Below are 20,767 nucleotides of genomic sequence, written 5' to 3'. Positions count from 1 at the left end.
TAGATGCTTTGGTATTTTTACCTCAAATGCAAGAAAAGCCATGCTTCCTTTTGTAGCCATGGAATTTGTCTTCTTAAATAGGACCTTGTATTTATAGTTTTTCTGACAGAAGGTTCCCAGTAAAAATTTATAATACAATAATAATAATAATTGAGAACCATTTCTGCCTTGTTTCATACTCTACTCTTTCCAAGAACGCTGAGTCACAAAATAAAATCTTAAATTAGAAAATTTTCAAAAATAGAAACAGCTTCTGAGAGAGTTTTTGAAAAGTTCAAAAGGATTTGGAGACAGTAATTTGATTCCATTTTTGTCGTTGTTTTCTTCCACCAAACAAATCTGTCTCCTAGTGGTGTTAAGTCTTGTCTGTTCATCCATACTTAGAGTGTCCTTGCATGACTGGCACCATGTGTTATTAATGGCAAACTTGGAAAATAAGTTAAATGACTTGCCTAGATCTTAAGGAAATCAGTGGGCTGTAGCAAGATACCATACACAGGGGCGCCTGGGTGGCTCAGTCGCTAGGCATCTGCCTTCGGCTCGGGTCATGATCCCAGAGTCCTGGGATCGAGCCCCGCATCGGGCTCCCTCCTCCATGGGAAGCCTTCTTCTCCCTCTCCCACTCCCTCTGCTTGTGTTCAATCTCTCACTGTGTCTCTCTCTGTCAAATAAATAAATAAAATCTTAAAAAAAAAAAAAAAAGACACCATACACAGCTGTGGGGGTGGGGGAGATTTTTACCCTGCCCATCTTGGTTCTTTTGACTGGTCTAATAATTAAATTGACAAGACATTAACAGGAGAAAAAGAATTTTAATTTTGCATGTATGGAGGTCTTGTAGATATGGGCCTGAGAAATAACCAAAGCAGGTGGTTTATATACCTTTTAGAAAAAGAAACAATAAATTTGTGAAGAACTGAAAAGACAAAGAAACTTAGTCCTGGGTACTAATTAGTGATGAAATTAAACAGAGTTTGTGTACACTGACTTCTAGGCTTTGAATTCTGTCTCTGGTGATAAGGATGTTTCTTTACCTCCTGGTACAGGGAGGGCACCTTTCACATGGGAAATTTATTTCCTGCTTTCAGGGGGACAAAGAGGAGTGTCAGAATGTGCCTGCATTGACTGTTTCTCGAGTAAACTTTACTTGAGAATTATCAGTGTGCCACTTTGACATATCTGGGAGCAGCCTGCCCTGAGCCCCTTTATAGTCTCATTCTCTCTTTCCTAGAACTATCTCCAAAAAAGAAGACAAATGTATTTGAATTTTAGGTGGAATTTAGACTCTGGAAAAAGACCTGGATTACGGTCTGTTTCTGCTGCTTAACCTTATGCGTGGACCTCCAAGTCTGTTTGTCCAGCTTCAAAGTGTGAAAAATAATAGTACCTAATTCAGAGTGTTGTTTTGAGGAATTAATAAAATAGTGCATGTAAGGTACTTCACTGTGCCTGGCCTATAGTAAGTACTCAACATACGGTTTAAAAAAAAAAATCCCTGCATGCGTGAGGGTCTGTGTTCTACATCTTTTTTTTTTTTTTTTAAGATTTATTTATTTATTTGAGGGGGGTAGGGCAGGGGGATAGGGAGAGAGATAATCTTGAGCAGGCTCTATGCCCATGTGGGGCTTGATCTCACAAACCTGAGATCACGACCTGAGCCGAAATCAGGAGTCAGACTCTTAACTGACTGAGCCACTCTCGTGCCATACTACATCATTTTCTACTCTTTGGGTATTTCAGTCTCCTGAGGTCCTCTGTAGAATAAGTGTGGCATTAAGGATGGCAAGTCCTCCTGCAGATGTGGGTAACATCTAGACACGGATGCTTTCCATTGGTTCCAAACAGCCCAAAGGAGTAGATATATGGAAAAGATGAAATTGATATAGTTGTAACAGAATTTTCTCTTTACATGCTTTTTTCTTTTTCGTTTTTTTTTTTTTTAAACAGTGCCTTTGAAGATGAGACCATGAAGCTTCGACAGCTGAAGCTTGATAATCAGGTGAGTAAATCAGGAGTCTCCCTCCTGTTTTGAAGTAAGTGGACAGCTATACTGACCATGATGCTGATAGTTTTGACTGTGACATCTCGGCAGGGTCCTGGAAAAAAGGCAGGAAAGCAAAAGACTTTGATGTTACTAAGCAGTGTCTGGAGGTAGTATTGGCTGAACCAAGGCCCTGGGCTCTGCAAGACCAAAGTGCTTCCAGGAGCACAGCCATAAAACTGGCCTTGGATTTCTAATCACTGAAAATTCCTTGGCACCTTTCCTAAGAATTAGAAGAATGTTAACATTGTATTTCTATGTAGTAATTTGGTCCTGCTGCCTTACATACCTCCCTGCACTGTAATTTCATTTAAGTACAAGATTTTTTTCTTATTCTAAAATGCAGATCTGAACATGCTGCTGGGCTGCTTAAAGCCTCAACTGCTTATAGCACAATTTTCTTCACAACATTGGGTCCTAATTTTCAGCTACATATTAATTCTGTTTTTCAGTGATTTGTTTTGTGTTTGTTTCCTCCACTAGGCTAAGCACCATGAGCACAGGAGCCAAGTCTACTTGTGATGACCATTATATCAGAAGTTCCTAGCAAGGGCTGGGCACATACTAATCCTTCCCTAAATATTTGAATGAAGGAAGAAATAAATGAACAGTTGTACATCGTTATTTGCTATGATCATCATTGTTAGTCAGTTTAGAACCTATACCCAACATCTATTGCTTTCTTTTGTGCAGTTTCATATGCATGTTTTTTAATTCAGGACGTCCTATAGCTTGAGTCTACCTATGTAGGATCATTAACAAAGTGTCTAGACTCTGTAAGTGCCTAGACATACCTCTAAAGTTTTGTCTAATGTTGGAATGAATAATGGGACTTCTAGTGTAATAATTTGCTTGAAAGGTGGAATCCTTAAAAACTGGGAAAGAGGTCGTTGCGTGGCATGCAGGGATGTGCAGGGCCACCCTCTGTAGGGTGAGGCCCTGGCGGGTTGGAATGCCATGCCCGCCCCGGGAAGGCTCTGGTGCTCGTGCTCATGTATGGCCACCCCCGCATGGCACCTTGGAGGTCTTTCATGGCGATGTTGCTAATGGGCTGTCATTGCGTTCCACTGCCCCTCAAGTCACCAGCTGGTGGGCTCCCGCCTCCTCAACTGCGCCTGGAAGGGGAGCGTTGCCCAGTGGTCTTCGGGGATCCCTGTATGCAAGTCTTTGCCACCATAGGAGACCTCTGGCTTCTAGGTGGCTGTGATAGCCTCCATCGTCCTCCTCAGGCCCCTGGCCCGCCTCATGTGTGTGCAGAGAGGAGCAGCCGCCTAGGTGTGGCTCCAGACGCCCAGCTCCAGACGCCTAGGTGTGGCTTAAGGGTCTAAATAACAGTATCAGTGGCCACAGCCAGTCCAGAGCCGTCTGGAGCCACCTGGCTGGGCACATGACCCTCACAGCTTCTCCCCCCCCCCCCCCCCCCCGTGAGGGCCCCAGAGGGCTGGCCACTGTGGACAGGGACCCGTGGGCCCAGCCCTCTGGGCCCCAGCCGCCCCGGGCTCTCCCTGCGTCCAGATGACACACACAGGACAGAGCTTGCCTGTCCGTGGGCCCCCGCGGGAATGCCCGCATAGCCGGTGTACAGAGCCCACCCTCCACGCATCTTGGCGAGTGTCGGTGAAATCTACTTACGGGCTTAGGGTTCCCCAGGGTGCTTGGGCTCCAAAGGCTGGAGACCCTGGCGTGGGTGACCTGTCCTGGGGGAGCCTGGCAGTAGGGCTTTTTTTTTTTTTTAATATTTATTTATTTGACACAGAGAGAGCACAAGCAGGGGGAGCGGCAGGCAGAGGGAGAAGCAGACTCCCCGCTGAGCAGGGAGCCCGATGCGGGACTCGATCCCAGGACCCTGGGATCATGACCTGAGCTGAAGGCAGACGCTTAACCGACTGAGCCACCCAGGCGCCCATTAGGGCTTTTTATAGATAGACTTCCTTGAAACCACTGGGGAGGTTAATATAGCAGCTGTAGGCTCCCTTCACCTGGCTTCCTTTAAAGAGACTGAGGGAGGGGCACCTGGGTGGCTCAGTCGCTTGAGCATCCAACTCTTGATTTCAGTTCAGATCGTGATCTCAAGGTTGTGTGATTGAGCTCCGCTTGGAGCCAGTGCTCAGCAGACTGCTTGAGATTCTCTCTCTCCTTCTCCCTCTGCCCCTCCCCCACTGCACTCTCTCTCTCTAAAAATAAATAAATAAAATCTTTATAAAGAGACTGAGGGACATTTTAAGCAAATCTAGTTTTTCACAACCTTGCAGGAAAATGGCAACAAACTTCTAAGCAGTTATAGGTGGCTGTCTCAGCATTCTTCTCCGTCAGATGGGCTGCCTCTAAGCAGGGAACCACCTAGCATTCTGCTCACATTATCTGTAAAGTTGTCAGGTGAAGGGTGTGAAATAAGCAATCCTTTCTAACACTGGAAAAAAATAAAGGTGGCTCAGATATTTGGTAATGTTTATTCTTTTCAATGAGAATGCTGTGTGTGATAGGTATATGGTATACATGTTGGGATTTTGTAGGCCTTTTCATGGCATGGCTTTTTTAAAAATTATGTTTTTATATGGGCAATAAAAGAATATGGTAAGGATTCCAATAATACTGAAAAGGTATTTCATGGAAAGTGTCTCTTCCTCTAGTTGGCTTTTAGTTCTTTACCGGAGACTGTCACAGACTTTTTTTTTTTTTTTAATTTTATTTATTTATTTGTCAGAGAGAGAGCAAGAGAGAGAGCACAAGTGGGGGGGAGCGCCAGGCAGAGGGAGAAGCAGACTTCTGGCTGATCAGGAAGCCCCACACGGGACTGGATCCCATGACCCTGAGATCATGCCCTGAGCTGAAATCAAGAGTCAGACACTTAACTGACTGAGCCACCCAGGCGCCCCTGGATTCTGTCACTGACTTCTAATGTATTCTTGCAGAGATAGTCAATGAATATAAAGATGTGAAATTTTATAGGATTTTTTTAAAATTCAAAAAAATCTTGGGACCTGACTTATAAATGAGGGTGTTAAATAGCCTGTGAGAATACCGTAAGGGCCTGAAGCACTGCCTCCAGCATAAGAAGGAGGTTGCTCAGCAGGGGGTAAGGGAATTTCCACAAATGCAAGCTGAGCATTCAAATGGCCTGAAACAAAGGCAGCGCTACAGAATGAATAAAGCATTGGGCTGGGAATCTGAAGACTCTGGTTCGGATTCTTACTCTGCCATTAATTAGCTGGGTGATTTTAGGTAAGATTCTTAAACTCTCTGGGTCCCACTATTTCATCTGTAAAGTGAGGTCAGATTGGATAACATAATAGAATGTGGAGATCTGAAAGTATGGAAGTTAGAGCTGAGATGGAGGTGCACTGAGGAAGGCTAGGTTGTTGCTCAGTCTGGGCCTCAGAGGCTGGTAGGATCTTGGTGGAAGGCTCTCAGTCCAGGGCATGCCAACCTACCCAAGACCATGCACTCCCATATCCATGACAGTGGCTTAATCTAGCAGTGATTGTCAGTGGAGATGGGAGAGGCTAGGGAACCTTACTTTCCCCACCTCTGCCTGAAGTATACAGTGCATTAATCTCTTAGGAGTCCTGTTTTGGGAATGTCCCCATGGTTGAGAGTCATTGGTCATGAACTTTGTAGGCTGAGAAATAGTTTGCTAAAAGCAACCAAAGTTCATAAGTCTCATGAGGATTGGTTCATACTAACCAATATCATTAGTGATGAATCTAAACCAGGGGATTAATTTACTAATTTCTAATGAACTATATACCAGAATCGGCTGATCATCACAATCCTATCAGATAAGTCTGTGGGAAGTTTACAATTAGAGAAGTGGCCTGGTGAGTTTGAAATCAGAGCAAGTGGAGTTTGTAAAATGATATTTATGATAAATATCATGTGTGATCGTATAATTAATTCATCTCTACTAAAGGGATACACCTGCCAACGGAATGAGATAGGTGAGTATCTGGCCTGGCCACTCCCTGCCTTGGATGATATTAGACACACGAGGTAACTCTTGTTTTAAGTTTTATCTTACCTTACTTCCTCACAGACCATTTCCCTTAACTCTTTCTTTCATTGTCCAGGTTTCAGTAGTACTGAGTAGGTTAGTTTCTTTCATATTTGTCTTTTTTCCCATGATAGTATAATCTTAGGATTTAATGTTTAAAAATCCTAGGTTTACAGATAATTTATACATGGCTATTTTTGTCCTGTATAGATTTTTGAACAGCTTTATTGAGATCTAATTCATATACTGTAAATATACACCCAGTTAAAGTGCACAAATGATTTTTAGAGCTTGTATCGAGTGGAATCATATAATACGTGGTCATTTGTGTCTGGCTTCTCTGACTTAGGAAGAGGTTTCATCCGGGTTGTTGCCTCTATCAGTGCTTCAGACCTTTTTATTGTTGAATAACATTCCTAGTTGTGGCTACACCATATTTTGTTTATCCATTCATCAGTTGACTGACATTGGAGTTGTTTTCACTCTTTGGCTATTACTGGTAATGCTGCTTTGAATATCTGTGTACAAGTTTCTGTGCAGACATGCTTTCATTTCTCTTGGCTGATGTATCTAAGTATGGGTATCCCAAGGCATACCTAATATACCTCGGGTGGTAGGAGTGGAGTTCCTGGGTCATATGGTAACTCTCTGTTTCACATGTTAAGGAGCTGCCAGACAGTTTTCCAACATCATTGAACCATTGTACACATTCCTACCAACTCTCTCTGGGGCCTTGTTTCTCCACATCCTTGTCAACACTTATTATTATTGTCTGTCTTTGATTATAGCTATTTTATTGGGTATAAAGTGGTATCTCACTGTAGTCTTGATTTGCATTTCCCTAATGACTAATGATGTGGAGCATTAAAATGTATTTAGTGGCTCTTTGTATGTTCTCTTTGGAGGCATGGAGAAATGGAGAAAACCGATTTTTATTATTTTTTTATTTTTATTTTATTTTTTTAAAGATTTTTAAATTTATTCATTTGACAGAGATAGATACAGCGAGAGAGGGAACACAAGCAGGGCGAGTGGGAGAGGGGGAAGCAGGCCTCCCGCAGAGCGAGGAGCCCCATGCGGGGCTTGATCCCAGGACCCTGGGATCATGACCTGAGCCGAAGGCAGATGCTTAACGACTGAGCCACCCAGGCACCCCAAAAACCCATTTTTAAATTGAGGTATTGTCTTTTCGTTGTTAAATTGTAAGAGTTCTTTATATAGCCTAGATCCAGGTTCCTTATCAGAAATATTATTTGTAGGGGCGCCTGGGTGGCTCAGTCGTTAAGCGTCTGCCTTTGGCTCAGGTCGTGATCCCAGGGTCCTGGGATCAAGCCCCGCATCGGGCTCCCTGCTCAGAGGGAAGCCTGCTTCTCCCTCTCCCACTCCCTTTACTTGTGTTCCCTCTCTCTCTGTGTCTCTTTCTGTCAAATAAATAAAATCTTTAAAAAGAAAAAAGAAAAGAAATATTATTTGTAAATATTTTCTTCAATTCTATGGGTTGTCTTTTTACTTTCTTGATGGTATCATTTTCAGCATAGAGTTTTGATTTATTTTTTCTTTTGTCTCTTGCACTTTTGGTGTTATATCTAAGAAACCACGCCTGCCTAAAGTTATAAAGACTTGCTCCTGTGTTTTCTTCTAAGAGTCTTACACTTCCTATGATTTGCTCTGAGTTAATTTTTATATATGGTGTGAGATGAGGTTCCAACTTCATTCTTTTGCATGTGGATATTCAGTTGTCCCAGCACCATTTATTGAAAAGATACTCTTTCTCACTGGGTATATTTTGCTTTTATTTTTACTGGTTTCATTAGGGTACTCTTTTTTCAGGATATGTGAACAGCTTAGCTGGCTACAGGTCGTAAAGATTTTTAGACTCCAACAGTGATGTGGACGCAGATGCACATTAGGTGGAGAACATTTATGCCATCTGGTGGACAATGGATTAAAATACAAGATAGTCCTTTTGGGTCAGGTTGCCCATCTATTTGTACCTATCATTCTAAGAGAGGTGGTCACTGGTGTACTAAACTGATATTTTAAGAAGTGTGATTTTAAAATTTTAGCCTTATCTTCTTATGATCTCACTTTGTATACCAGGAAGATTATTTTTAGCCAAACTATTAGATCTCAGGCAGCCATTCTGATCTTGCTGGTTGTACCTTATGGTCAGCCAGTCTATCCCAGGAACGTCAAACTGTAACCAGCCCACCAGCTCTAGGGAGTCTTTGTGGAAAACTGAGAATCAGTGATGTCAGGCTCTCATTAATTTGAGGCTTGCCTGAGCTTTATTATTTTATAAAATGAAACCCTTTGTCAGAATCCCTGCCCCCCCCCCAATCTCCTTTATTTCCTCACTTATTTTGGAATTACCATTCATTTTGCTCCCAGGGAATGATAATAGGATGTCCACCACATTCTGGAGAAGATGGGATTCTTTGAGTTATTGTTCAGTTTCCGAGGGAATTGTGAAACTTAAAGACTTATGTGACACTTAAAAACAGTCCTGAAAGCAACATATTTTGATTGCATTTAGGGCATCAAACCGTCACCTGCGGCTCTCTTCCTGACTTGCCCATCCTTTAACGTTGTTTATGCAGCCTCCTTGACAGGGCAGACTAGACTCTCAGCCACAGTGATCCTGTGAATGTACCTGGTGAAGCCTTTCTCTATCAATTTCAACACCAGTCAAACTCATTTAGATCAACAACTTGAGGGAAAACAACAAACAAACAACTGTAGATTTGAGCTGTGAACTCCAGGGCTACAGCTACTATATTACAGCACTTTATTGTGTAATATGCTATATTACAGCATTTTAGGGACGGTAAACCATAAATGAAATATGAATTGACATTGTTTTATTGAAGCTCAATTAACACCTACCTTCTCCCTCCTCCAAACTATGTGAGGATGATTAGAATGCTAAATCAGGTGACACTTTTCACCAAGATGGCAATTTGGTAGATATTTTATGACTGTGTTCTTGTTTACAAACTTGGACAATTGTGGGATATATTTAGTGCTGTAATATAGTAGCTGTAGCCCTGGAGTTCACAGCTCAAATCTACAGTTGTTTGTTTGTTGTTTTCCCTCAAGTTGTTGATCTAAATGAGTTTGACTGGTGTTGAAATTGATAGAGAAAGGCTTCACCAGGTACATTCACAGGATCACTGTGGCTGAGAGTCTAGTCTGCCCTTTACAGGTCTAAAAACTTGGTTTTGTCAGTGAACCTAAATGTAACCAGGTTCTTTGGCACAAACTCACAACGGTCAGTCATGAAACTGGACACTAATTTATTAATTTACAATGAGAACTCCAGCTTTTCCAGTATACATTCATCTCTGCTGGTCATGATTCCCTGTTCCCGGAAATATGATACCTAAGAAGTTAATTGACAATTAGAAGGCTGATTGGTAAGCAGGGAATCAGGAAATGAAATTAGTAGTCCCGAGGGACATTTCATCAAGGCCAAAACTATATGTCTTACATAGTTTCCTGTCCACAAAGAGAATAAGCTCTCCCAGTAAATAGAATACTCTGGGCTACTAGATTCAGCATTTCTCTGTTTTTGGACAGGTTGGATAAACTCTGCCAAATTCTTGTTCTTTGGCTCCCCTTTTCTGGACCAATACCCCTTTTCTTTTCTTTCCTTTTTTCTTATATGTCTTAATTTCTTTCTTTCTTTCTCTCTTTCTTTCTTCTTTCTTTCTTTCTTTCTTTCTTTCTTTCTTTCTTTCTTTCTTTCTTTCCTTTTTTCTTTCTTTCTGAGAGGGAGGGAGGGAGAAAGTATGAGTAGGGGGAGGGGCAGAGGGAGAGAGAGAATTTTTTTTTTTTTTAAGATTTTATTTATTTATTTGAGACAGAGAGCATGAGAGGGAGGAGGGTCAGAGGGAGAAGCAGACTCCCTGCCGAGCAGGGAGCCCGATGCAGGACTCGATCCCGGGACTCCAGGATCATGACCTGAGCCGAAGGCAGTCGCTTAACCAACTGAGCCACCCAGGCGCCCGTGAGAGAGAGAATCTTAAGCAGACCCCCCCCCCCGCAACCCGAGCGTGAAGCCTGATGTGCAGCTCCATCTCATGAGCCTGACATCATGACCTGAGCCAAAATCAAGAGTCAGGCACTTAACTGTGCCACCCAGGTACCCCATATGTCCCCTTTTCCATAGGACATTGTTCTTTACATATGTTAACAAAAGGATTAGCTGTGGCCTGTGTTTTTGCTTCCTTGGTTGTTGCCAGTTATGAGACTATATGAGGCTAGATAACTGGCCACATAGAGCAGATGTGGCAGTTTCTCATGTCTCTATGTTTCATATTTCCCATCTCTTCAGCATATCCCCTATGTGAGACTTCACAGTTGCTAGAAGAACCATATCAGCAAGTTCTGTGGGGAAAAGCTCATCATAGCCAATTATATATTTTGTGTTCCTTTTACATTAAGGTCCACCTATTCATATTAATTCATTAGTTTCAAAATAATCTCAGAAACTTCAATTATTCCTTCCTAGCTTGCTCTGACCTTTATTCTTTCTTGACAGGATAGTCCATTTGGGCACATTATCTTAGCTCCCTAGTCTTTTTTCTTATTCACAAGGTTGGGCAAAGATTAGTTCTGTTTCTTCTGTGTTCTCTGAATTTAACCACAAGCTTTCATCAGCCTCATTGTGGAAAAACATATTTCCTTTCCTACTGATAGTCTCACCCCTTGGAGTTACTCTTCTTTCTAGTAGCACTTTTTAAAAGCAGTATCAATGAAAAAAAAAATAGCTTTTTGCCTAAGAAACACTAAAGTAGGTTATAATATCTTTGCTTTAGAATCATGGCTTAGGGGCGCCTGGGTGGCTCAGTTGTTAAGTGTCTGCCTTCGGCTCAGGTCATGATCCCGGGGTCCTGGGATCGAGCCCCGCATCGGGCTCCCTGCTCCGCGGGAAGCCTGCTTCTCCCTCTCCCACTCCCCCTGCTTGTGTTCCCTCTCTCGCTGTGTCTCTCTCTGTCAAAATAAATAATCAGATCCATAATTAATTTCCAGGTATTATGAACTCTTATTTGCCAAAGCTTAAAAATAATATATGTTCTAGTACCTTCCTTTTCATCTTGTTGGATTTTTTGCTCATAGTCTCTCATGCTTTTTTTCCTGATTTTCCTTGCTACCATATTCTCTATGTCACTTTTAGCCACAGCTTTGATTGCTTACTATTTGGAATGTTCCAACTGTAATTTTTTCCCTTGGCCCAGATTTGTTTGATTTCTAACTATGTAAAAATGAGCAAGAAAGCAAAACTTACTGCTCTATAGCTGATTGAAATAGGAAAATAATTTGAGGTTTAGAGGATAATAAGTTTTATTTTTTCTTTCAATTATAAAATTAAGAAAGTTTAGAAAAAATATAGAAAACTAGAAAAAGGGAGAAAAATCCATATTCTGCCACCCAAAGTAATCACCATTACTGTGTTTCTTCATCTTTTCCCCTATGCATAACTGTTCATATATTTTAAACTTGTGACCATGCTTGGTTAATAATATAATTACTATAAATACTTTGTTTTATTTTTAAGATTTTATTTATTTATTTGAGAGAAAGAATGAGAAAAAAAGAACATGAGTGGGGGGAGGGTCAGAGGGAGAAGCAGACTCCCCGCTGAGCAGGGAGCCCGATGTGGTACTCCAGGATCATGACCCAAGCTGAAGGCAGTTGGCTCAACCAACTGAGCCACCCAGGTGCCCTACTATAAATATTTTAGATAAACTGGGTCATGGCCTCAGCTTGGCTAGAAATGCATTTGTATCATTTTAAATAGATCTTTAAAGGTGTTTGGTAAATATTTATTAAATGAAATGAGTGAATCCTTGTCCCTCTCTGTGCCTCAATTTTCCCATGTCTCAAGCAGGATAAACTAGTTTACAAGAGGTTTGTGAGGATTAGTGAAAAACTAAATGTTCAAAGCAGCTAGGTCTTGTCATAACTCTCCTGGCTATACTATCACATTTTTTTTTTCCCTAGAGAGCACTGCTGGAGAAGAAGCAGAGAAAAAAACGCCTTGAGCCACTCATGGTACAGCCAAATCCAGAAGCAAGGGTACGTCGATCAAAGCCAAGAGGTAGCGAGGAGCAAACTCCATTGGTGGAAGCTCATACCCCGCAGAACGATGTCATCCTACAAGGTGTGTGTTTAGGCAGCATCTCTTCCCACTAGGGTACAGTTTTCATAAACCTAGGAGAAGGCAGAAAGATTCTCAGATGGACCAGAGGGACAATATTAGCATTGTTACTAGGTACCTTCATAAATTTTCATAATCACGTTCTGGGTCTTTGAATTAAAATAAAAGCAGTGGTTTAATTAGTGGAAGATACCTTGAAGTTTGTGTCCATCCTAGAGCTATTGTTTTCATTGCCAAATGAATTAGTCCAGAATGGCCTATTTGAGGAACTTACAGTCTTGATTGTCACATCATGGTGAAGTTAACTGTGACGCCGGGAGTGGTAGAGAGCACCCATTCTTCCAAAAGATAGGACTCAATGGACCACGTGAGGTGGTACGCTGTTGACTTGGACAGGATCTGAACTTTGGCGGACCTACTTTGTTTTCACAGTCTCATTCTTTAGTTTCTGAAGCATGACATCAAGTACATTTTATTTAGTAACAGTCAGAACATGTTAATAAAATCAACACCAGTCTGAGTTACTCTACTAACAAACGTCCACGTGGATGTTAAGGAATGAGAAGTGAAATGCTTTGGTGGTTCTTAATTCTGATCACATACACCAAAACCACCCTGCCAAATAACAGATAATACTTTCCTCTTTTTCCTCTCTTTTGGACCGTAGGCATTGATGGTCCAGCGGCCTTCTTGAAGCCAGATGCTCAAGATTTGGAAACCAAACTTCATGTTCTCTCAGTAGGCGCTTCTGCTACAGAAGAGGATACAGAAGGAAGTGTTGATGGGGAAAGCACTTTGGAGACTGTGTCCAAGCCAGATCTCCAGGAGATTCTCCAAAAACATGGTGAGGATTGGTAATGATTGTAAGGCAGTTAATCATCTTAGCCACATATAATAATCTTTTCCTTTCCTTTCTTTCATTGTCGGTTAACTATCTAGATGATTCAAAACTGCTTGGAATATGGCTTATGGCTTTACAGAGGTGACAGTATTAGGTATCTTTGACATCTGAGAATTGACTATTATCAGCCATGGTAGTATTTACCCTATTACCTGAGAAAAATAAGATAATTACATATAAATTATCAGCAGCATCAGCTACTATATGTGGCTATTTCTTTTTGACATTTTATTTTTATTTTTTTTATTTTTTTATTATTATTATTTTTTTAAAGATTTTATTTATTTATTTGAGACAGAGAGAATGAGAGACAGAGAGCATGAGAGGGAAGAGGGTCAGAGGGAGAAGCAGACTCCCTGCCGAGCAGGGAGCCCGATGCGGGACTCGATCCCGGGACTCCAGGACCATGACCTGAGCCGAAGGCAGTTGCTTAACCAACTGAGCCACCCAGGCGCCCTGACATTTTATTTTTAGTTCCCACTCCTTTCTTTTGACAAAGTTGCCACTCAACACCCCTACTCAGCCTCCATTTCACAGTTTTTATTGATCTAGTGATAAGGGGAAAGATAAGTAGTGGCTGAAGAGAAACACAAATTGGATCAAAATATTCTTAAGCTAATAATACTTTTCTCACTAGAGCCTACTTTCTGCCAGTTGGAGTTATCACTTCCACAGTTATTCCTGTACATTTCAGAGATCTCTTGTAGTTATCTTTCCTTCTTAGAAAAATGATTTTCTAGATCTAGGAAGAAATTAAGCGTCCCCTTTTCAGATGAGAAGACTGAAACCCGGTCATGAATAAATATTTACTGGGTGCCTACTTAATAATAGGTAGGCATTGTAGGGCCTGGGATGTGTGAATCAGGAGAGTCTACCACAGAATGGTAGAACAGAGGTACATTCAAACAAATTCACATATTCATTCATTTACAAAATATGTATTGAGTATCTACTAATATACTAGGCATTGTTACAGGCATGTAGGCTACAGCAGTAAACAAGGGTCCTGCCCTCCTGAAGTGTTTATTCTAATTGAGGCATCATGTACTTAAATAGCCAGGAGAGCATCGAGAGGGGTACCTAACCCAGAGCTGACGGTTTGGAAAGCTTTCCAGAGAAAGTGATGTCTAAGCTACAGCCTGATACAGGAGGAGGGGCTGGCCAGTTCAGAATGGCTAGAGCACACGGTATGAGCGGCTAAGGTGGGAAGAGGGTACTAGAGGAGTGAGCCTGGATGGGTAAGTGGGCTCTGATTATGTAGGCCAGTACAGGCCATGTTAGGAATTTGGACTTTATTTGAAGAGTAACTGGAACCTATGAGGGAATTTAATCTGAGGAATATTATCATCTGATTTGGGCTTAATGGGAAAACTAAGAAAAATTACCCTGCACCATAAAGAATTAATTGGAGGTTGGCGGGAGCAAGTATGGAAGCAGGAAAACTTAGGGAGGAGATGGTTCGCCTGGTGGCTGACCTAGAGTTATAATGTGGTATATGCAAGAGTAAAAACCAGGGAGAAATAGAATTACATTGCTGGGGCAATGAGAAGGGACAAGAAAGGCATCAAAAGAGAGTGATTAAGCTGAGCCAGGAAGGATGCACGACCTCCTGTGTATTGGTGCATCTGTCAAAGCAGCTGTAGACTGATATTTTGAATGTCTCTTATATGTCAGGCACTTGATATACATTATCTCAATTAATTTAAAATGTATAGGGGTGCCTGGCTGGCTCAGTTGGAAGACCGTTTGACTCTTGATCTAGGGGTCGTGAGTTCAAGCCCCACATTGGGTGTAGAGATTACTAAAAAAAATAAATAAACTTTAATATTTATAACAGTACTTTGAGGAGTTCATACATATTAGTCTCTCCATTTTATATATAAGAAAATTATATGTATTACATATGTAATTATATGTAGCCTCTCAGGCTAAGTAATTCGTCCTTGGTCACACTGCGGGTAAGGTGACAAACTTGGGCGGAAGAAAGAACATGTGCAAAGGCACTGGGTAAAAAGTCGTGCTATGTTGTGAGAACCAGGACAGATGGCGGGAGCGCAGGGTGTGGGAGCGGCCATGGTGAGTGGACTCAGAGCACAGCTCTGAAACGCGGGGTCCTGTTGGTTTCTGAATCTCAACTCTGCCACATCTGGCTGGGAAAGGGGGAGCACAGCTTCACTCTCCTCTGCCTTTGTTTCCCTGTCTGTAATAGGAATATGATTGTGGCACTTCCCTATTATTTTACTACCACTGTTGTTTTGACAAAAGAAAGTGAGTGATGTGGAGGAGTCAGAGCAAATACAACCTTCGTTTAACCAGAAGCTAAGTTACCCCAAGTCATCTAGCTGAATAGTGGCAGACCTAGTTTTTCTGATTCTTAGTCTAGTTCTATATCCCTTACTGTAAATACCGAGTTGTCCCCTTTTGCCTATGAAGTGACTGCTATGTTTTTTTCCTAAGAACTGGCCTTTCAGTACCGCATGGATTAAGGCCTTTTTACAACTCAACAAGTTGCATCTTTTTTTGTTTTTTAAGATTTTATTTATTTACTTGAGAGAGAGAGAGAGAAAGCATGAGAAGGGAGAGTGTCAGAGGGAGAAGCAGACTCCCCGCTGAGCCGGGAGCCTGATGCGGGACTCGATCCTGGGACTCCAGGATCATGACCTGAGCTGAAGGCAGTTGCTTAACCAGCTGAACCACCCAGGCACCCAACAAGTTGCATCTTGACCATAAGACCCATTAAGCACTTTCATAAGATCTACGATGTGTCAGTTGGCAGATTATGTCCCTTAAATGGGTCCGGTTTGTTTTTTCTACAAGTTTGGGAGAAATCTTTGATCTCCATCTTAAGACATATATTCACATAAGCTGAGTTCTTGGTATAAAAATGGCACTTGTAGCATAGTACTAAGTGAAAATATCCATGATTGTGAGGTTTTATGCCTTTTTGCTACAAAAGAAGAAAAGGTTAACATTTTAGAAAACATGTCCTTCACAAACCAAAGAATTTTTTTATAATAGCTTTATTGAGATGTAATTAACATACCATACTCTTCACCCATTTAAAGTGAACAGTGGGTGTGGGAGGGGAAGATGGAAGCAGAGTAGGAGGTCCCTGGGTTCACCTCGCCCCACGAATACAACTAGATGACTATTAAATCATCCTGAATACCCCAGAAATTGATCTGAAGACTGGCAGAACATACTCCACAACTAAAGGTAGAGAAGAGGCCACAGCTGAAGAAGGCAGGAAGTGTGGAAACATGGTTTGGGAGAGAAATGGATCGTGGCTGCTGTGGTGGGGAGGGAGCTGTAGTCATGGAGAAGGGCAAGAGACAGACTAACACACAGGGAAGCTCAGGGGGAAAACAAATCCCCATAGCAGTTGGCTTGGAAAGCAAGAGAGGCTGAATTTCCTGAGTTCTTGCAACCAGCAAGGCTTAAAGCCTAGAGTCCTAAAGGTCAGTGGGCTTGGTTCAGGGAGAGCCTGGAGGGCACTGTGCTGCTCTTGGAGGAAAGGCAGCAAACAACCTGTGGACGTACAGAGTGGAAACAGTGATCTGAAGAGTGCCCAGGGCACACAGCGGGGAAGTTATTTGTTCATCTTGGAGCATTTCCCAGAGAGATAGTGATTAAGAAAAAATATTAAAAGCATCAAGGCAGGGGCACCTGGGTGGTGTAGTCAGTTGAGTGGCTGACTCTTGGTTTTGGCTGAGGTCATGATCTCGGGGTCGTGAGGTTGATCCCTGCATCAGGCTCTGTACTCAGTGTGGAGTCAGCTTGAGTCACTCCCTCTCCCTCTGCCCCTCCTCCCTGTATGCTCACTCTCTCACTTGCTCTCTCTCTCTCAAATAAATAAAAGGAGCAGCAAGGTAAAAAGAAAACAATTACGTACAAAGGAAACCCCATAAGGATATTCAGCGGATTTTTCAGCAAAAACTTTCCAAGCCAGAAAAGAATGGCATGATACATTCCAAGTGCTGAGTGGGAAAAACCTGCAGCCAAGAATACTCTATCTAGCAAGGCTATCTTTCAGAATAGAAGGAGAGATAAAGAGTTTCCCAGATAAACAAAAACTAAAGGAGTTTGTAACCACTAAATCAGCCCTGCAAGAAATATTAAAGGGGACTCTTTTTTTTTTTTTTTTAAGATTTTATTTATTTATTTAACAGAGAGAGAGAAAGGAGAGCACAAGCAGGGGGAGCAGCAGAGGAAGAGGGAGAAGCAGGCTCTCCACTGAGCAGGGAGCCCGATGAGGGGCTCAATCCCAGGACCCTGGGATCATGACCTGAGCTGAAGGCAGAGGCTTAACAGACTGAGCCACCCAGGCACCCCTAAAGGGGACTCTTGAGTGGAAAGGAAAGACCAAAAATGACAGTATGAGGATAGGAAACATAAAAGCAGTAAAAAACATTTCTGTAAAAAATCAGAACTTACAAAATTAAAGGATGTAAAATATGATACCATATACCTAAAATTTGGGGAGGAGAGAAGTAAAGAATGGGTTCAAACTTAAATGACCACCAACTTAATATAGATTGCTATATGTTATATACAAACTTAATGGCAACCACAAATCAAAAACCACTAATAAACATGCAAAGAATAGAGAAAGAAATCCAAATATATCACTAAAGAAAACCAGCAAACCATGAAAGGGAGAAGGACAAGAAAGGATTAGAGAAAAATCTTCAGGAACAACCACAAAACAAGTAATAAAATGGCAATTACATAAAATTTACCATTTTAGCCGTTTTTTTTAAGTGTACAGTTCAGTGACACTAAGTACATTCACGTTGTTATGCAACTATCACCACAATCCATCTCCAGAACTTTTTCATGTTCCCATAATAAAACTCTGTCTCACTAAGTAATAACTCCCCATTCTTCTGTCCCCTGTTTCCCTGGTAACCACTATTCTATGAAATTTCTGTCTCTGTGCATTTGACTACTCTAGATTTCTCACATAAGTGGAATCATACATTTGCACTTTTAAAAATACTTGTTCTTTTGTGACTGGCTTATTTTACTTAGCATAAGGTCCTTCAAGGTTCACCCATGTTGTAGCCTGTGTCAGAATTCCATTCCTTTTTAAAGCTGAGTAATATTCCATTGTATGTATATACCATAATTTGTTTATCTGTTTATCAGTTGATGGATATTTGGGTTGTTTTCACCTTTTGGATATTGTGAATACTGCTGCTGTGAACATTGGTGTACAAGTTTGTTTGAGTCTGTGCTTTCCATCCTCTTGGTATATACCCAGAAGTGGAATTGCTGGATCCTGTGGTAATTCTGTATTTGAATATATGGGGAACCACCATACTGTTTTCCACAGTGACTGAACCATTTTACGCTGCCACCAGCAATGCACAAGGGTTCCAATTTCTCCACATCCTCGGCAATACTTATTTTCTGGGGTTTTTTTTTATAATAAACATCCCAGAGCTTTTTAGTGTATCTCATTGTGATTTTGATTGGCATTTCCCTAATGATGAGTGCTGTTGAGCATCTTTTCATGTGCTTATTGGCCATTTATATATCTTCTTTGAAGAAATGTCTATTCGTGTGCTTTACCCATTTCTGGGTAAAGGGCTATTTGTTTTGTTGTTTGTTTTGTTGTTGTTGCTGAGTCTGTGTTGTAGGAGTGCTTTATCTATTCTGGATATTAATCCTTTATGGAAAGGGAAAAGAAGGGATAGGTCTGAGTGAGAATACGAAGAAAGAATTGTCAAAATTTGGATGAAGTAGCTATGTTTTAATCAGAAGAGCTGGAATGTTTTAAGCAAGAAAATTAAAATTATATTTGGTTCGACGATTTATTTATTAAACCAGTGTTGGCAGTTTTTGACAGTTCTTCCTTTCTGCCAGGTATCTCAGGTAGTTTGAACTTCGATGAAGAGGAGACCGATGGAGAGGAAGAAGGGAAAAAATTATGTCATTCACCATATTCAGAGGCAGAGAGACCCAATTCTGCATCCAGCCAGAAATCAACCACAGTATGTAGTTCTGAAACTTCTTCCTGGGGAACTATTTCCCAAATGTATCTCTAGTATTTAAACACGATTACTGAATGAGGGTTCCTTCGAAAGATTGAAGCTCAAATTTAGACTTGAAGTTCATGACCTCCCTAATTTCTTGTGTCTCAAGCCAGCTCTTGTGAAGTTATATCCCACTTTTGTACTTCGCTCCTTCATTACTCCCAATATTCACATACTTATTTAACTTCGCAGAGTTTCCCCTTATTTTGTCAGAAGACTAGAGACATTGGGGTAAATCACGATTTATTTCGCCCGTTGTTTCTGGAAGAGAATAAGTTTTCTATTCCACCTCCTATTGCTCATGGCTGTTCTTTCAGGATGCGGGAGCTTCCGGTACTGCAGCCCAACAAACGGATAACCAGCTGGGAGAAGTGGAGAACTTAGAGGACTTTGCATATAGTCCTGCCCCTCGGGGGATTACAGTCAAGTGTCGGATAACCAGGGATAAAAAAGGAATGGATCGGGGTCTCTTCCCCACTTACTATATGCACTTGGAAAAGGATGAAAACCGGAAGGTATGAGAATTGATTCTTAAGATAGATCTTGAGCTAGAGGGGGAGAATGTTGTGGGACTAGATTGTTGAAGGATCTTGGGATAGGAAAATAGCACTGGTTTCAGACCAAGTCAGCAACTCCCAGTTACTGTGTTCTGTCTTCAAGGAGCTCAGAGTCTCAGAGGTAAAATCTACCCCACCCCAAAGAAAAAGAGTTTTATCCAGAATATAAGAAAATGGAAGAGAATATTTGAATGTAATTATTTGCACCTCTATCCTATTTTTTTGTGGAAGGGAGGGTGTTACTGTGTGTTCTTTGGTTTTTATTTTAATTATGGTGGAACATGACACTGTGCAAGTTTTAGGGAATAGGGGAACTGGAAATAGAGAAAGACATGCAAGTGAAATGTCTTATTTCTCACTCTAGAAATTCTAATTTACTTTAAACACAACTTTGAGGCAATTTAATACTTGCTAATGAACACTGTATTTTGTTTTGCTACCGGGTCTAAGTGGATGATATTAAGAGCATAGAAAGGAGATGATGATTGATACCATTCTTATTATAACCGCTAATTTATTGTTTATGATGTACCAGGCATATGTTAAGTGCTTCATGTATATATTATCTCTTATAATCCTTATCACAACCTTGTAAGAGAGGCTTTCTTATCCCTGCTTTATAGATGAGTAACTGGGGCTTAAGGAGTGACATACCTGCCCCAAATCATACTGATAAGTGCCAGCGCCAGAGTCAGACCCCTATCTGTTTGAGCCCACAGTCCCTTCCTTAGCTGCTGCCATTCTCCTGCTTCCCTGTTGTTGTCCAAATCCAGTAGGGTTTGGGAAGGATGCACAAGTATGACAGTATTCATGCCACTGAAGTCACAGGGGTTTAAAACAACAACATACAGGGCGCCTGGGTGGCTCAGTCAGTTAAGCGTCTGCCTTCGGCTCAGGTCATGACCCCAGGGTCCTGGGATCGAGCCCCGCATCGGGCTCCCTCCTCCGCGGGAAGCCTGCTTCTCCCTCTCCCTCTCTGCTACACCCCAGGGAGCCTGCTTCTCCCTCTCCCTCTGCTGCTCTCTCTCTTTCTCTCTCTGTATGTCAAATAAATAAATAAAATATTAAAAAAAATA

At 41.5% G+C, this 20,767-nt stretch overlaps 1 protein-coding gene across 14 annotated transcripts in view; it reads left to right on the top strand.

Moving 5' to 3' along the window:
• The window catches only part of TULP3 (TUB like protein 3), a 113,596-nt gene that overhangs the window by 84,335 nt on the left and 8,494 nt on the right, over nt 1-20,767 (top strand). For 13 of the 14 annotated variants that reach the window (XR_010411629.1, XR_010411625.1, XR_010411627.1 and 10 more), the window contains 5 exons: nt 1,948-1,999; nt 12,039-12,198; nt 12,863-13,039; nt 18,965-19,092; nt 19,452-19,649. Coding sequence is in view for 8 of the 14 variants with exons in the window: in XM_045874056.3 (XP_045730012.1) it covers nt 1,948-1,999; nt 12,039-12,198; nt 12,863-13,039; nt 18,965-19,092; nt 19,452-19,649 (715 nt within the window). In the remaining 6 variants the exon portion in view is untranslated. Of the gene's footprint in view, nt 1-1,947; nt 2,000-9,913; nt 10,177-12,038; nt 12,199-12,862; nt 13,040-18,964; nt 19,093-19,451; nt 19,650-20,767 lie in introns of those variants that run through there. The other variant, XM_064591712.1, reaches the window with a different exon arrangement.

The sequence above is a fragment of the Mirounga angustirostris genome, unplaced genomic scaffold, assembly GCF_029215605.1.
Source record: "Mirounga angustirostris isolate CCGP_5_RB_7025 unplaced genomic scaffold, mMirAng1.0.hap1 SCAF_5, whole genome shotgun sequence".
In the NCBI taxonomy this organism is placed as follows: Eukaryota; Metazoa; Chordata; class Mammalia; order Carnivora; family Phocidae; genus Mirounga; species Mirounga angustirostris.
This window is presented reverse-complemented; position numbering and strand designations above follow the sequence as displayed.